At 41.3% G+C, this 16,993-nt stretch overlaps 1 protein-coding gene across 3 annotated transcripts in view; it reads left to right on the top strand.

Annotated features, from left to right (window-relative positions):
- stac (SH3 and cysteine rich domain) overlaps positions 1-16,993 on the top strand; it is a 50,942-nt gene that overhangs the window by 22,800 nt on the left and 11,149 nt on the right. For all 3 annotated transcript variants that reach the window (XM_071366578.1, XM_071366577.1, XM_071366580.1), the window contains 5 exons: positions 2,956-3,089; positions 9,037-9,118; positions 9,431-9,537; positions 14,116-14,197; positions 15,967-16,043. In XM_071366578.1, coding sequence (XP_071222679.1) covers positions 2,956-3,089; positions 9,037-9,118; positions 9,431-9,537; positions 14,116-14,197; positions 15,967-16,043 — 482 coding nt within the window. The remainder of the gene's footprint in view (positions 1-2,955; positions 3,090-9,036; positions 9,119-9,430; positions 9,538-14,115; positions 14,198-15,966; positions 16,044-16,993) is intronic.

Below are 16,993 nucleotides of genomic sequence, written 5' to 3'. Positions count from 1 at the left end.
TATATTCTTGCCTTGTCTCTCGTTCCCAGCTTTGTGCAAGTTACCTGAAGGGCTGATGTTTAGGCGGAGGTAGGTATTGTGTTTTGTGTGCTCTAGGGCAACAATGTCTAGGTGAAATTTGTATTTATAGTCCTGGCAACTGGATTTTTTTTGGAAATAGATTATTTTTGTTTTACTGAAATTAACTGCCAGAGCCCAAGTCTGACAGGATCTGTGCAGACGATCTAGGTGCTGCAGTAGGCCCTCCATGGTTGGGGACAGAGGCACCAGATCGTCTGCAAACAGTAAACATTTGACTTCAGAGTCTAGTAGGGTGAGGCCTGGTGCTACAGATGGTTCTAGTGCCCTCAACAATTAATTTATATATGTTGAAGAGGGTGCGGCTCAAGCTGCATCCCTGTCTCACACCACGGCCCTGAGGAAAGACATCTGTGTGTTTTTTGCCCATTTTAACCGCACACTTGCTGTTTGTTTACATGAATTTTACAATGTCGTATGGTTTCCCCCCCAACACCGCTTTCCCCTACCATCAATTTATATAGCAGACCCTCATGCCAAATTGAGTCAAAAGCTTTTTTGAAATAAAAAAAGCTTATGCTTTGGTTTGTTTGTTTGTCAATAAAGGTGTGCAGGGCGAGTATGGGATCTGTAGTACAGTCATTTGGTAAAAAGCCAGTTTGACATTTGCTCAGGACATTGTTTTTACTGAGGAAATGTAGGAGTCTCCTGTTAATGATAATGCAGAGGATTTTCCCAAGGTTGCATATCCCATGGTAGTTATTGGGGTTGAATTTGTCTCCACTTTTGTGGATTGGTGTCACGACCGTCGTTCAAGGAAGACCAAGGTGCAGCGTGGTGAGCGGACATACTTTTATTATAATGATGTCGCCAACAAAACAATATACATAGAAACGGCCGTGAAGCTTAACTTGGGCTATAATGCCCCTAACAAAGTCAACTTCCCACAATGACAAAAGAGGAAAAGGCAGCCTAAGTATGATTCCCAATCAGAGACAACGATAGACAGCTGTCCCTGATTGAGAACCATACCCGGCCAACACATAGAAATACAAAAACATAGAAATCAGAACATAGAATGCCCACCCCAAATCACACCCTGACCAAACCAAAATAGAGACATAAAAAGGCTCTCTAAGGTCAGGGTGTGACAATTGGGGTTATCAGTATTGGGGAAGATACCAGAGCTGAGGATGATGTTAAAGAGTTTAAGTATAGCCAATTGGAATTCGTGGTCTGTATATTTTATAATTTCATTTAGGATACTATCAACCCACAGGCCTTTTTGGGTTGAGGGGTTTGTATTTTGTCCTGTCGTTCATTCAAGGTAATTGGAGAATCCAGTGGGTTCTGGTAGTCTTTAATAGTTTATTCTAAGATTTGTATTTGTTCATGTACTGTATATGTTTTGTCTGTTTGTTCTTTGTTATAGGGCCTACAAGATAGGACATGGGGTTTATCCATACATCTCCATTTTGGATAGATAGCTCTTCATGTTGTTGTTTGTTTAATGTGTTCCAATTTTCCTAGAAGTCGTTAGATTCTATGGATTCTTCAATTACATTGGGCTGATTTATGATGTGCTGTTCATAATTTTTTCTTGGTGTATTTCTGTACTGTTGAATTGTTTTGCCATAGTGAAGGCATAGGCTCAGCTTTTCTGGGTCTTTGTGGTTTTGGTTGGATAGGTTCCTCAATTCCTTTTTTAGGTTTTTGCTTTCTTCATAAAACCATTTGTCATTGTTGTTCATTTTCTTTGGTTGTCTATTTACATTTTTATTTATTTTGGTATTTGGTATTTTGTTAGGATCCCTATTAGCTGTTGCAAAAGCAGCAGGAAGAAAATTATTGTAGAAACAGTTTGAATTTCTTGGCTAATTGTTTTTTGGTCGGTTTCTATGATACTTTCCTTCCATCTATAGCATCTCCACTGCTCTTTCTCTCTTTTTTCTCTCTTTTTCTCTCTCTGTTTCTCTCTCTCTCCCTCTTCCCCATCTCTATATTTTGCTCTCTCTCTTCTGCTCTCCCTCTCTCTTCTGCTCTTTCTCACTCTTCCTCTATCTCTCTCTTCTGCTCTCTATCTCTTCTGCTCTCTCTCTTCCCCTAACCTCTATCTCTTCTGCTCTCTCTCTCTCTCTCTACTGTTGTCTCGCTCTCTCTTGCTTACAGACAGTCACATTGTCTGTTTCATAACTTCCGAACGCAATTAAGCCTAATTAGTCTTCAATTATTACAATGTCTCTGACTCATACATCAATGAAACCACTAGTGGTGTAGACACATAGACAGGAGGCATCATTCCGCATGGGGATTTTTCGCATCAAACTTCCTTTGTATCCAGAAAACGGGAAAGATATTGAAGGTGAACAGAAGTGCATCTAGACACTGAGGGGAAGAGTATTGGATTAAGTTGGGTCCAATTTAATGAAACTTTAAGAGGAAGTTTGGGGACATGGTTTGGGGTTGAGGGAGGTCATATTAGTTCTGTTTTTAATTTAACACTGGATTTGATTACCTTAACCAGACGGTCAAGTCTAGACAAAAGTATGGTCCACTGCACTCTCAAGGTGAACACTGCTGTGTCAGAGATTGACAGCACTGCAAATGGGCAATGTCTGAGTAGTACATGTAGCTGCAACGACCGTGATTACAACAGAACTGAGTCAACTCACCTGTCCTCTATTCCTTCTCCTGTAGTCTGATGAAAGCAGTTATGACATGACATGACATGGTAGTTGTGATTGTATCCTATTTTTTCTGTCATGGAAAATGTTGAATGAATTGTGTTTTGGGAATCGTATTCTGTCATGGGAATTGCCGAATGAATTGTGTCATGGAAATTGTAGATAATTCAGCCAAATAATTTATGAATACATCACAAAACTTTGATGGCTCTTTAAAGATGAAATGGACTTCATGTTGTGCTTTTCTTGACAGGTACCACCTCCAAGCATGTGGTGATGCTGGCAGGCAACACAGCCAAACATGGCCTCCGCTGCAAAGCCTGCAAGATGAGCATCCACCACAAGTGTGAGAAAGGAGTGGGATCGCAACGCTGCCAAGGCAAGCTGGTAAGAGCCTGAACATCATCACAGAATTAAATATAGAATAAAGGTATTATATATACTGTATCTCTATGGACATCATCACCGGTGTCATCATTAGTGTCGTCATCAATGTCATCATCAATGACATCGTCACTGTCATCATCCATAGAGTTACATCTATATTCTATCACTGTCATTGTCATCAGTGTCGTCAGTGTTCTCCCCAGCTAACCAGAGAATGTATTGAAAATGTTGTATTAACATCATCGGTGCCATCAAGCTCCCTTCGTGCCTACAGTATTTCTCCCCGCATTAAGCATTAATCCAAGGTCAATAGGTCTGGCCTCGAGGAATCTTTTTATTGCATTGGAATATATTGAAGTGCTATATGCCATTCTGTTAGAAGTACACCATGGCAATTACAGCCTGTTGCTTAGTATGATTCACATATATTTGTCTCAACAGTCCCACCAGAATACCAGATTAAAGCTGTGGTGCGGAACATATTGTGCAGCGAGGCAGGACTCCACAGAGGTTAATGTACTCATCACAAAGACATGAAAGGTAGATTAGTAATGCGGTACTGCAATTACGGAATTGAATAATCATGGTGGTGTTGACAGTCCACTGCCACAGGAGTCAATAAGCAGCTCATAAAAAAAGGTGATATAATACTAGAAAAAGAACACTTTATTGTCCATTATCTGAAACATCCATATTTCTGACTGGGTTGAACTTACACTTTCATAGCTTGTATTGTGTCCTCCCATTATCAGGCAATTCCATTATATACAGTGTGATTCATCACTCTCCCTCATTTATCTCAGTATGTGAACTGTGAGCTTGCATTTTAATGAGGGGGGGGGGGGGAGGGAATGCAGAGAATGCCAAGACCAATCTGTCATTTCACTGTTGTCCAATGTACTCTGGGGAACTGGCAGTCACGACTGCACTGGGGCTTTTTAGTCATTCACACCGAATCACACGTCCCACGCGGAAAATATATAGCGTGTGCGGTTCCATCATGTGTGATTTCCATTTGCTTGGCTCTCCAGTGACTAACTTCTCCAGAGTCCAGGTGCCCCTGGCCTGCATGGGAGGGAATTAACTGGGATTGACAGGGAATCACTGGGAATAACTGGACATTACTGAGCTGAAATAAAGAACTGGCCAGGAATGGGTGGGATTGAACAGGGGTAATCAGGATTGACTTGGGGTTTAGTGAACCTTGTGTACCGTGACCATGGGACTGCTCAGGATACAGGAAGACAAGAGTTCCCTTTGCCCTCCATTTTCCTTTTTTCATGAGCTGCCTAATGCATTGAGGATGAGGCTCATGGAGATAGAGATCAGCTTTCAGGAGTGGAAAATGAGGTTGAGGGGTCAAGCATAAAAAGAGAATATACTCCCAGTGGGGCTCGCCTCTAAATTAAGGTTTCTCAAAATGTGGCAGGTTGTATTTGTTCAACCCTGCTTATTTCTCTTGGCAAGAGAATTTGGTCAGAGAAAAAAGAGAGTACATGAAACCAAATATATATCATGATGTGTTGTTTGAGTTGAAGATCAAAATATTACACCATGACATGTCATAACAGTGAAACAGTGACTAGATTAGATTAGACATAGTCATATGAAATGGCCACTTACATACTACAGCTGAAATCATCTTTCTTAGTATTTCAGTCAATATGGCTGCGTTTACACAGGCAGCCCTATTCTGACCAATTCGTTTTGTTTTTTTTTAGATCAGAATTGGGCTGCCTGTGTAAACACAGCCTACAACATTCACACTGTAGGTATAGGCTATCCCACCAATATGTGTACTGTATGACACAGTCAGTTAAAACATACATCCTTTTATATTTCCCAAACAGTTAACATGACTATCACAAGGATAATTCCACACTTTTGACCAGTGACCATTCAAACTGGATTCAAACCTCCATGTTATTTCAGTAGATGAGTTTCAGTGGTCTCATGCATCAACCAGACAACCTTTTCATTAAGGAGCTTGCCTCTGACAGGGCCTGACATTGGGTGGCACTTCAGAGGTGCTTATAAAGTTCAAGAGTTGCTTCTTTTACCTTCTCATTACCAGCCGCGGCACATTGAGAATTAATCAAGGCAGAGTACACATGCAGATTGCCTGAACCCACGGTTGATTATTCAAAATGTAATCAAACAGAAATGCTTCTTCTTTGTACAGTTGAGGCAGAGTGGCTGCCAAGCACCTAAACACAATAAGTTGATTTCATTGTCAGTTAATAACCCGATTTTGAAATGACCTTTCACTGTATGTGATACCAGGGTGAATCTGTCCTTGTTTTGATAAGCTTAGTATGTGATAAACACCTAAAGATGTAGGATCTTAATTTGAGCCAGTTTGCTACAGCAGGAATTATTAGAATTATTATGTGGATTATAAATAATGGACATTTTTGTATGGATTGATACATTTTTTGTAAGGAAAATCAAGTCTAAAATGTCAAAGTGGAAATTACAAACTTCAGAAGCCTTTTTTTAAACCTCAAATACACAAGTTTAATGTATTGCATTGCAGGACAGTTCTCCTGCAACCGGGTGATCAAAATAAGATCCTACATCTGTAGTTTAATTATTCTACCTACTTGTCTTGTCATGTATTGCACTGACATTACCATCCTTGCCTAAGATAATTACTATTTCTTGGGCGAGATTCTGAGAAACTGAAATTCTGAAAATGGAGGCCATCCACTGTAATTTTTCTGGATGTATGAATGACATCTCTGATGGGAAATATTGATTGTATGGGAGACGGTAACACAGAAACGTCATGGTTAGATACTGTGCCTTCGGAAAGTATTCATACCCCTTGACTTTTTCCACATTTTGCTATGTTACAAATGTATTGAATACATTTTTTCCCTCATCAATCTACACACAATACACCATAATGACAAAGCAAAAACAGGTTTTAAGATATTTTTGCTAATTTATTAAAAATAAAAACGGAAATATCACATTTACATAAGTATTCAGACCCTTTACTCAGTACTTTGTTGAAGCACCTTTGGCAACGATTACAGCCTCAAGTCTTCTTGAGCTTGGCACACCTGGCAAACATAGATTGGCACACCTGTATTTGGGAGTTTCTCTAATTATTCTCTGCAGATCCTCTCAAGCACTTTTAGGTTGGATGGGGAGCGTTGCTGCACAGTTATTTTCAGGTCTCTCCAGAGATGTTTGATCGGGTTCAAGTCCGGGCTCTGGCTGGGCCACTCAAGGACATTCAGAGACTTGTCCCGAAGCCACTCCTGAGTTGTCTTGGCTGTGTGCTTAGGGTCCTGTTGTCCTGTTGGAAGGTGAACCTTCGCCACTGTGTGAGGTCTCTCTGAACTTTTCTCCGTTAATCTTTTCCTCGATCCTAACTATTCTCCCAGTCCCTGCCGCTGAAAAACATCCCCACAGCATGATGCTGCCACCACCATGCTTCACCGTAGGGATGGTGCCAGGTTTCCTCCAGACGTGGCGCTTGGCATTCAGGCCAAAGAGTTCAATCTTGGTTTCATCAGACCAGAGAATCTTGGTTCTAATGGTCTGACAGTCTTTAGGTGCCTTTTTGCAAACTCCAAGCAGGCTGTCATGTGCCTTTTTTTACTGAGGAGTGGCTTCCATCTGGCCACTCTACCATAAAGGCCTGATTGGTGGAGTGGTTGTTCTTCTGGAAGGTTCTCCTATCTCCACAGAGAAACTCTAGAGCTCTGTCCGAGTGACCATCGGGCTTTTAATCACCTCCCTCACCAAGGCCCTTCTTCCCCGATTGCTCAGTTTGGCCGGGTGGCCAGCTCTAGGAAGACTCATGGTGGTTCCAAACTTCTTCCATTTAAGAATGATGGAGGCCACTGTGTTCTTGGGGACCTTCAATGCTGCAGACATTTTTTAGTACCCTTCCCCAGGTCTGTGCCTCGACACAATCCTGTCTTGGAGGTCCACGGACAATTCCTTTGACCTTATTGCTTGTTTTTTGCTCTGACATGCACTGTCAACTGTGGAACCTTATATAGACAGGTGTGTGCCTTTCTAAATCATGTCCAATCAATTGAATTTACCACAGGTGGACTCCAATCAAGTATAGAAACATCTCAAGGATGATCAATGGAAACAGTATGCACCTGAGCCCAATTTCGATTCTCAGAGCAAAGGGTCTGAATACTTATGTAAATAAGGTATTTCTGTTTTTAATTTTTTATACATTTGCAACAATTTCTAAAAACCTGTTTTTGCTGTGTCTTTATGGGGTATTGCAGCTCATAATCCGGTGCCATTGTCACAGTCAACACACCTACAGTGCTTTCTGACAGTATTCAGACCCCTTGACTTTTTCCATATTTTGTTATGTTACAGCCTTAATCTAAAATGGATAATAAAAATAAAAAATCCTCAGCAATCTACACACAATACCCCATAATGACAGAGCAAACACAGGTTTTTAGACATTTTAGCAAATGTATTAAATAAAAAACAGAAAAACCTTATTTGCATAAGTATTCAGACCCTTTGCTATGAGACTCGAAATTGAGCTCAGGTGCATCCTGTTTCCATTGATCATCCTTGAGATGTTTCTACAACTTGATTGGAGTCCACCTGTGGTAAATTCAATTGATTGGACTTGATTTGGAAAGGCACACACCTGTCTATATAAGGTCCCACAGTTGACAGTGCAAGTCAGGATAAAAACTAAGCCATGAGGTCGAGGGGAATTGTCCGTGGAGCTCCGAGACAGGATTGTGTCGCGGCACAGATCTTTGGAAGGGTATCAAAACATTTCTGCACCATTGAAGGTTTGGAACCACCAAGACTCTTCCTAGAGCTGGCCGCCCATGCAAACTGAGCAATCGGGAGAAGGGCCTTGGTGAGGAAGGTGACCAAGAACCCAATGGTCACTCTGACAGAGCTCTAGAGTTCCTCTGTGGAGATGGGAGAACTTTCTGGATGGACAACCATCTCTACAGCACTCCACCAATCAGGCCTTTATGGTGGAGTGGCCAGACAGAAGCCACTCCTCAGTAAAAGGCACATGACAGCCTGTTATAATTGAATAATTGGAGAAACTGCCCAAATACAGGTGTGCCAAGCTTGTAGCGTCATACCCAAGAAGACTTGAGGCTGTAATCACTGCCGAAGGTGCTTCAACAAAGTTCTGAGTAACGAGTGTGAATACTTATGTATATGTGATATATCAGTTTAAAAAATATATAAATTAGTATAATTTTAAAAATCTATTTTTTTGCTTTGTCAGTATGGGTTTTGTTTGTAGATTGATTATGATTTTTTTTTTAAATACATTTTAAAATAAGGCTTTAACCTACTTTCCGAAGGGAAAGTTCTAGCTTAAGTTAGGTTTAAAATTGCAGCATTTTATCTCAGACTCATGGCAAAATGTGTAGAATAGCAGAACATTTGCTTTAAAACATATATTATTTTGGGCCCACACAAATTCCTGCAGGCCCACCCACCAAAGTATTTTTGCTTACCCTACTGGACTAATCTGATCCTGTTCCAGATGCACATCTTCACTCAACCCTCATCAAGCTATTTTTTATTTTCACATTGTTTAATATTGTTTAGCATGGCTGAGGTAGGGAGAGTGATCAGCAGGTGGTGATCACAGAGAGGTCTGTAATGGTGAATGGCTTTTAACCAGTTGTTCTGGCTTGGGATATGTCTAAAATGTCTCCTCTGCTTTAGCCAGCTTGTTGTTGTCTCACCAAACAATGATGTTGTTGTAAACAGAAACAAACCCAGACTAGAGTACAGCATAGTGCATGTGGAAACTAATAGAGAAATTAGGTTATGCAGTGGCTCTAATGTATTTTGCTAGTGGTGTGCTGCACTGCCTGTTGATGTATTGATCCCTCACTCACTATGATGGTCCTGCCCTCCATCCTTCCTTCCCTCCCTTCCTCCCTCCCTTCTCTTTCCCCCTCCACAGCCAAAGGGCTTTCGAAGGTACTACAGCTCCCCACTGCTGATAACAGAGCAATTTGGCTGCATCAAAGAAGTCATGCCCATTGGTAAGCACGCTTTCTGTCCCTTTGCCTTACAATACTCTAGAGATAAATAAATGTCATTACAAACCAAGGTGTATGAACAGTGGAGAAAACTGAAGATGAGAAGACACTCAGCAATCCTTTATAAGACAATGGAAGTTTGCTTAAAAAAATATATTTTATTGTTGAAAGCAATGTGAGACAAGCCAAAGCGATTTATATAGGCCTGCCTTTCAAAATGTCAATACGCTTACAGTGAATTGATGCACAACTAGATTGTATTTGTCTGTCTGTTTTGACTGACACAAGCTTCTCTTCTCTGCTGTCTCTCCCCAGCTTGTGGCAGTAAAGTGGACCCTGTGTATGAAGCTCTCCGGTTTGGGACCTCTCTGGCACAAAGGGACAAGAGGGCCAGTGGCTCCGAGTCCCCCCACAGGAACTCTGTAAGAACAACAACACAATCTATTACAGTTCAGTCGAGTAAAGGCTTAACTGAATAACAACAGAGACAGAATACAATATGTAATTTTATTGTTGGTGGTGGTGACAGGTGGAAGGTCATTGGAAGACTGTTGCTGCAAAACAACAGGTGTGACACACAAGGTTTGAGGTGACAAACAGTACCAGTCAAAAGTTTGGACACACCTACTCATTCAAGGGTTTTTCTTTATTTTGACTATTTTCTACATTGTAGAATAATAGTGAAGACATCAAAACTATGAAATAACACATATTGAATCATGTAGTAACCAAAAAACAGTTAAACAGATCAAATTATATTTTATTTTTGAGATTCTTCAAAGTATCCACCTGTAATCGGCCTGTGTGTAGCTGGTGTGGAGGAGTCAGGCGCAGGACAGCAGATATGAGTAATGAACGTACTTTACTCAAGAATTCAAATATATAGAACACAAAAACTAGCCCACAATAACGGACCGTATACATACAAACAATCACTCACAAAAAAACATGGGGGAACAGAGGGTTAAATAATGAACAAGTAATTGGGGGATTGAAACCAGGTGTGTAAAACAAAGACAAAACAAATGGAAAATGAAAAGTGGATTGGCGATGGCTAGAAGGCCGGTGACGTCGACCACCGAACGCCGCCCGAACAAGGAGAGGGACCGACTTCAGCGGAAGTCGTGACACCACCTTTTGTCTTGATGACAGCTTTGCACACTCTTGGCATTCTCTCAAACAGCTTCATAGTCACCTGTAATGCATTTCAATTAACAAGGTGTGCCTTGTTAAAAGTTAATTTGTGGAATTTCTTTCCTTCTTAATGCGTTTGAGCCAATCAGTTGTGTTGTGACAAGGTAGGGGTGGTATACAGAAGATATCCCTATTTGGTTAAAGACCAAGTCCATATTATGGCAAGAACAGCTCAAATAAGCAAAGAGAAACGACAGTCCATCATTACTTTAATAAGACATGAAGGTCAGTCAATCTGGAAATTTCAAGGACTTTGAAAGTTGCAAAATCCATCAAGCGCTATGATGAAACTGGCTCTCATGAGGACCGCCACAGGAAAGGAAGGCCCAGAGTTACCTCTGCTGCAGAGGACAAGTTCATTAGTTACCAGCCTCCGATTGCAGCCCAAATTAATGTTTCACAGAGTTCAAGTAACAGACACATCTCAACATCAACTGTTCAGAGGAGACTGCGTGAATCGGGTCGAATTGCTGCAGATAATTGCTGCAAATAATCCACTACTAAAGGACACCAATAATAAGAAGAGATTGGCTTGGGCCAAGAAACAAGAGCAATGGACATTAGACTGCTGGAAATCTGTCCTTTGGTGTGAGGAGTCCAAATTTGAGATTTTTGGTTCCAACCGCCGTGTCTTTGTAAGACGCAGAGTAGGTGAACGGATAATCTATGCATGTGTGGTTCCCACTGTGAAGCATGGAATAGGAGGTGTGATGGTGTGGGGGTGCTTTGCTGGTGACACTGTCAGTGATTTATTTAGAATTGAAGGCACACTTAACCAGCATGGTTTTTGGTTTTACTTCTCTTTCGTCTTTGCCTACTGTGAGTGAATGAGTGTCGGAATGTAGGGGCGCAGTCGATAAGAAGAGACACTGGCACCCAGGAAACCTGTTGGTGTATCTGTGCTCCGGCGCAGTTCTACGGCTGCTGTTATCCAGCTTAATTAATTAGAGTTCGATCACTCCTTTTAACCTGGGGCCTGGGAGCATGGATGATGGGTCAAGTGAATACATCATATTCAGCTGGATTAATGGTATAGACGGTAGACTCATGTTAAAGTGTAGGCCAAGTGAGCTCTGTCTCTTACTTACAGCAATGAATGTACAAAAAGGCAAAGTATAGATTGAAAAGCTACAGTAATGGTGTTGTTGTTGTAAGCGCATGCCAGCTCTACCTTGAGTAATGATAGTGTACTGAGATACAGCCACTGTGGTGTAAATATGACCAATAACGGTGTACTCAGATACAGCCACTGTGGAGTAAATATGACCCATAATGGTGTACTCAGATACAGCCACTGTGGAGTAAATATGACCCATAATGGTGTACTCAGATACAGCCACTGTGGAGTAAATATGACCAATAACGGTGTACTCAGATACAGCCACTGTGGAGTAAATATGACCCATAATGGTGTACTCAGATACAGCCACTGTGGTGTAAATATGACCCATAATGGTGTACTCAGATACAGCCACTGTGGTGTAAATATGACCAATAACAGTGTACTCAGATACAGCCACTGTGGAGTAAATATGAACGATAACGGTGTACTCAGATACAGCCACTGTGGAATAAATATGACCAATAACGGTGTACTCAGATACAGCCACTGTGGTGTAAATATGACCGATAACGGTGTACTCAGATACAGCCACTGTGGAGTAAATATGACCGATAACGGTGTACTCAGATACAGCCACTGTGGAGTAAATATGACCAATAACCGTGTACTCAGATACAGCCACTGTGGTGTAAATATGACCGATAACGGTGTACTCAGATACAGCCACTGTGGAGTAAATATGACCGATAACGGTGTACTCAGATACAGCCACTGTGGAGTAAATATGACCGATAACGGTGTACTCAGATACAGCCACTGTGGAATAAATATGACCAATAACGGTGTACTCAGATACAGCCACTGTGGTGTAAATATGACCGATAACTTTGTACTCAGATACAGCCACTGTGGAGTAAATATGACCAATAACGGTGTACTCAGATACAGCCACTGTGGAGTAAATATGACCAATAACGGTATACTCAGATACAGCCACAGTGGAGTAAATATGACCGATATATGTAAACTCAGATACAGCCACTGTGGTGTAAATATGACCAATAAAGGTGTACTCAGATTTGTTATTTTATTAGGATCCCCATTAGCTGTTGCGAAAGCAGCAGCTACTCTTCTTGCGGTCCACACAAAACACGAAACGTGACATAATGCAGAACATTAAAAGATAAGAACAGCTCAAGGACAGAACTAGATAAATAAAAAAATGGCACACGTTGCCTACATATCAATACATACACACAAACTATCTAGGTCAAATAGAGGAGAGGTGTTGTGCCGTGAGGTGTTTCTTTATCTGTTTTTTTGAAACCAGGTTTGCTGTTAATTTGAGCAATATGAGATGGGAGTTCCATGCAATAATTGCTCTATATGATACTGTACGCTTTTTGAACTTCTTCTGGATTTTGGGACTGTGAAAAGATCCCTGGTGGCATGTCTGGTGGGTGTAGATACAGCCACTGTGGAGTAATAAAGGTGTACTCAGATACAGCCACTGTGGAGTAAATGTGACCAATAAAGGTAGACTCGGATACAGCCACTGTGGAGTAAATATGACCAATAAAGGTAAACTCGGATACAGCCACTGTGGAGTAAATATGACCAATAAAGGTGTACTTGGATACAGCCATTGTGGAGTAAATATTACCAATAAAGGAAATCTACTCCAGGAAGAGATGATGATGATGAGAGGATTGAAATAATTATTCCAGGAGAGATATCTGCTGAGCTTTTAGACAGAGAGGAGGACTTGAAGACTCAAAGTGTAAACAATGCAGTCATTGCAAAAGAAAAAGGGAGTATCTATCTTCTCTTCTCCTCTCTGCAGCTTATCTGTGTAAATCTAATTTAAACTGTATCTGCGGCTTGAATCAGTCCTGGAAATGATGTCTTAAAACCACCAGGGAAGTCCTGCCAACTGCAGCTGCTATTTTTAAGCTGAAGTACCTGGCGCTTAAAAACTAGGACAATGGTTAGCATCAGTGATAGCAGAGGGTAAACTCAGTTCACCCACCTAGTTTGTTTACCAGTACATCCCTGGTAAGGATAAGATAGGATGAACTTTAATGTCCCCGAGGGGAAAATAGTCTTAGACACACAGTAGTGCTGCATACAAAATAGACGCACTATATTCTACACTCAACATAATACATAAATTGCATGTTAAACTTGTCATACACATTGTACACTTTTCGCGGTTACAATGATAATTGGCAACGATTTAGAACTTCTACAGTACTGCTTTGGTGGGTTCATATGTTGTTATGATTCCTTCAACTGTTGCTCAGTCATAATATTAGTCAAAGTTTTTGTGCTCCGTTGAGCAGCGTTTGTAAATTCAAGATAACATCAAAGCTTTTTTGGTGGTCCTAAATCTAGACCACCCTCTACGATTTCTAGGAAATGTGTCACAAACATTAAAGAGATTTAACAGGATCTTAAGCACTTACAAATTGGAATTCGTACCATATCATACGAACTGCAGGGGGGAAAAAACTAAATAAGGATGTAACATATCATAAGAAATGGATGACGTTGTACACAATTTTCGGGGACCCATTTTGACTCGTCAGTGCTACTTCAAAACTACTAGCAACTACAAAAACTCTGCTGCATCACTTTAAAGATCAGAAATGTGTGTGTGGTCTAGGTGTCTAGCTACTGTAGGATCTGAATGACTGGCAACAATCTGTCAGTTAGATGTAATGCTCTCTATCTGCTCCCATAGACCAGTGACTTAGCCCAGGTTCCAGAGGAGGAGGACGCTCACAGCAGTCCACATGAACTCACCAGGAAGCACAGTGATAATGGTGAGTACTGTACATGGTGTACAAGAGGCAGCCATCAGTCACTAAGAGGCACCCATCAGCCACTAAGAGGCAGCCATCAGCCACTAAGAGGCAGCCATCAGCCACTAAGAGGCAGCCATCAGTCACTAAGAGGCAGCCATCAGTCACTAAGAGGCAGCCATCAGCCACTAAAGGGCAGCCATCAGCCACTAAGAGGCAGCCATCAGCCACTAAGCCATCAGTGACTAAGAGGCAGCCATCAGTGACACTGGGAAATGCACTTCTGTTATGCATAGACTTTACGAATGAAGCATTACTGACTGCTCAATGGTATGTCTATAACCTTATATGCCAGATCCTTGATCTAATTTTCAGTTGATTCACTGACTGTAATGGAAATTCACTGAATGTAATGGATATTCACTGAATGTAATGGATATTCACTGAATGTAATGGATGCTCACTGAATGTAATGGATGCTCACTGAATGTAATGGATGATCACTGAATGTAATGGATATTCACTGAATGTAATGGATGCCGACTGAATGTAATGGATGCCGACTGAATGTAATGGATGCCGACTGAATGTAATGGATGCCGACTGAATGTAATGGATGCCGACTGAATGTAATGGATGCTCACTGAATGTAATGGATGCCGACTGAATGTAATGGATGCTCACTGAATGTAATGGATGCCGACTGAATGTAATGGATGCTCACTGAATGTAATGGATGCCGACTGAATGCATTGGATTCTCAGTTCTATGTACAGTTCTATGTAAGATCTCAAAGAGGAAGAGTAATACGCCTATTGCCCTGACCTTTTGCATGCAGTAAATCAAATCAAATCAAATGTATTTATATAGCCCTTCTTACATCAGCTGACATCTCAAAGTGCTGTACAGAAACCCAGCCTAAAACCCCAAACAGCAAGCAATGCAGGTGTAGAAGCACGGTGGCTAGGAAAAACTCCCTAGAAAGGCCAAAACCTAGGAAGAAACCTAGAGAGGAACCAGGCTATGAGGGGTGGCCAGTCCTCTTCTGGCTGTGCCGGGTGCAGATTACAACAGAACATGGCCAAGATGTTCAAATGTTCATAAATGACCAGCATGGTCAAATAATAATAATCACAATAGGTGTCGAGGGTGCAGCAAGTTAGCACCTCAGGAGTAAATGTCAGTTGGCTTTTCATAGCCGATCATTAAGAGTATCTCTACCGCTCCTGCTGTCTCTAGAGAGTTGAAAACAGCAGTAGCATTCACCCAGAACAATGAAGTTGAAGAAGGGACACTGGTTGAAGTAGACCTCACATTATTCAAAATGCCTTTAGAAGCTCCACAAAAATAATATCATCTGACCCCTGAGGATTGAGGAAGGGTAACCTTCTTCTGTGTTCCTCTCTACTTGCCACATGTAGAGACTGTAATCACTCCCCAATCCTACTTGAATATCTGGACAGTGCTCACTAAGAAGAGGAAAAATATGGGACAGATTCCAGTATGGGATTCTGAAATTATGTATTTGTTTATGAAATAGCTTTTCTATCAAAGCTTGTACTGTAAAAATAAATGCTTATGTTTATTCCAGGACGTTCGGTGTAAAAATAAATACTTCGTTTTTTTGCAGGATGTTCAGTAGATGAAATCCCACTACTATCGAGGTTCATCCAAGCTTCGCTGTCTTTTCTGTGATTGTCAAAGTGTTGATAGCTTTAGTGTTGTCTTTGATAATTGAAGTATTTGTCATTGATTTGGGGTGATTTACTGAATGTTTTGACATTTTCCAGTGTTCACATCACTTGAGAATGGGACGGAGCCCATTCCCTATTGCCACGTAGCTGAGAGGAAACCTGATGATTCGCCGGTAAGGAACACAAACACTTACAGTATAGTAACCACACTCCCTGTAACTCCGAGGAGGGCAGCGGAGAGAAAAGTTCAACTTCCACACAGAATTTTTCCTACTGTGAATTACATTAGTGTTACTCATTTAATTCCCGCCCAAGCATATCAGTGGAATGCTAAGGGAGTTACAGATCTTTTTTAAATTAGATATTGTGTAATTGTGTGTTGAACTCATCCAGGATGCCCCTGAACACCCAGATGCTTTGAGACAACAGTCAGTAGAGAGAGGAAAGGAAGGGTACAGTATGGCAGCTGAGGGTGTGAGAAACGGCTAGCCTGTCTTGTCTTACACAGGTGGAACAGAGTAGAACACACCAACATCATTTTACTACTGTTTTATGAGGTCACAAATAATGTATCTTGCGAGGCGCCTGCCTCATCTACAGTACAGTTCCGTTGTCTTGAGCGATGAGCTCTTTCATGACGAAACACAAATGCATTGAGAAAGACTGCTGGCACATAGAACGCAGGTAGAAGTAAACACTGCAAGAGCTGTTCATGACAAATCATATAATAACTTCTGATCTGGAAATGGAAATGCAAAGTTATTGTTCTTCAGTGGAGCCCAGTGACTGATTATTTTCTCAGTCCTTATTGTTTGTGTTTGCTGCAGAAATGTCCCTCTAGAATGTCTCTTAACCCACGGCTATCCTTAGTCTATTGCCCATTTGTCCTACGGATTAACACAGACATAAAGTCTAAGGATAGCACAAACTGCTCTGGAGACAAATGAGCTCTGGGCTTAGTAAGGTTGGTGTCATCCCAATTTGAAACATGCATTGTCTATAATGGGTAGGGCTTGGACCTACCCAAAAGAGCAGCAGTGTGAAAATCCAATCAATAACTAGCTTCTAAACTTAGATTTCAACATGTCACAATTAGTCTATGGCGAGGAAGAGAACTGACGAG

The sequence above is a fragment of the Salvelinus alpinus genome, chromosome 25, assembly GCF_045679555.1.
Source record: "Salvelinus alpinus chromosome 25, SLU_Salpinus.1, whole genome shotgun sequence".
Classification (NCBI taxonomy): domain Eukaryota; kingdom Metazoa; phylum Chordata; class Actinopteri; order Salmoniformes; family Salmonidae; genus Salvelinus; species Salvelinus alpinus.
Note: the sequence above shows the minus strand (reverse complement) of the source record. Positions and strands in the feature narration are given on the sequence as shown.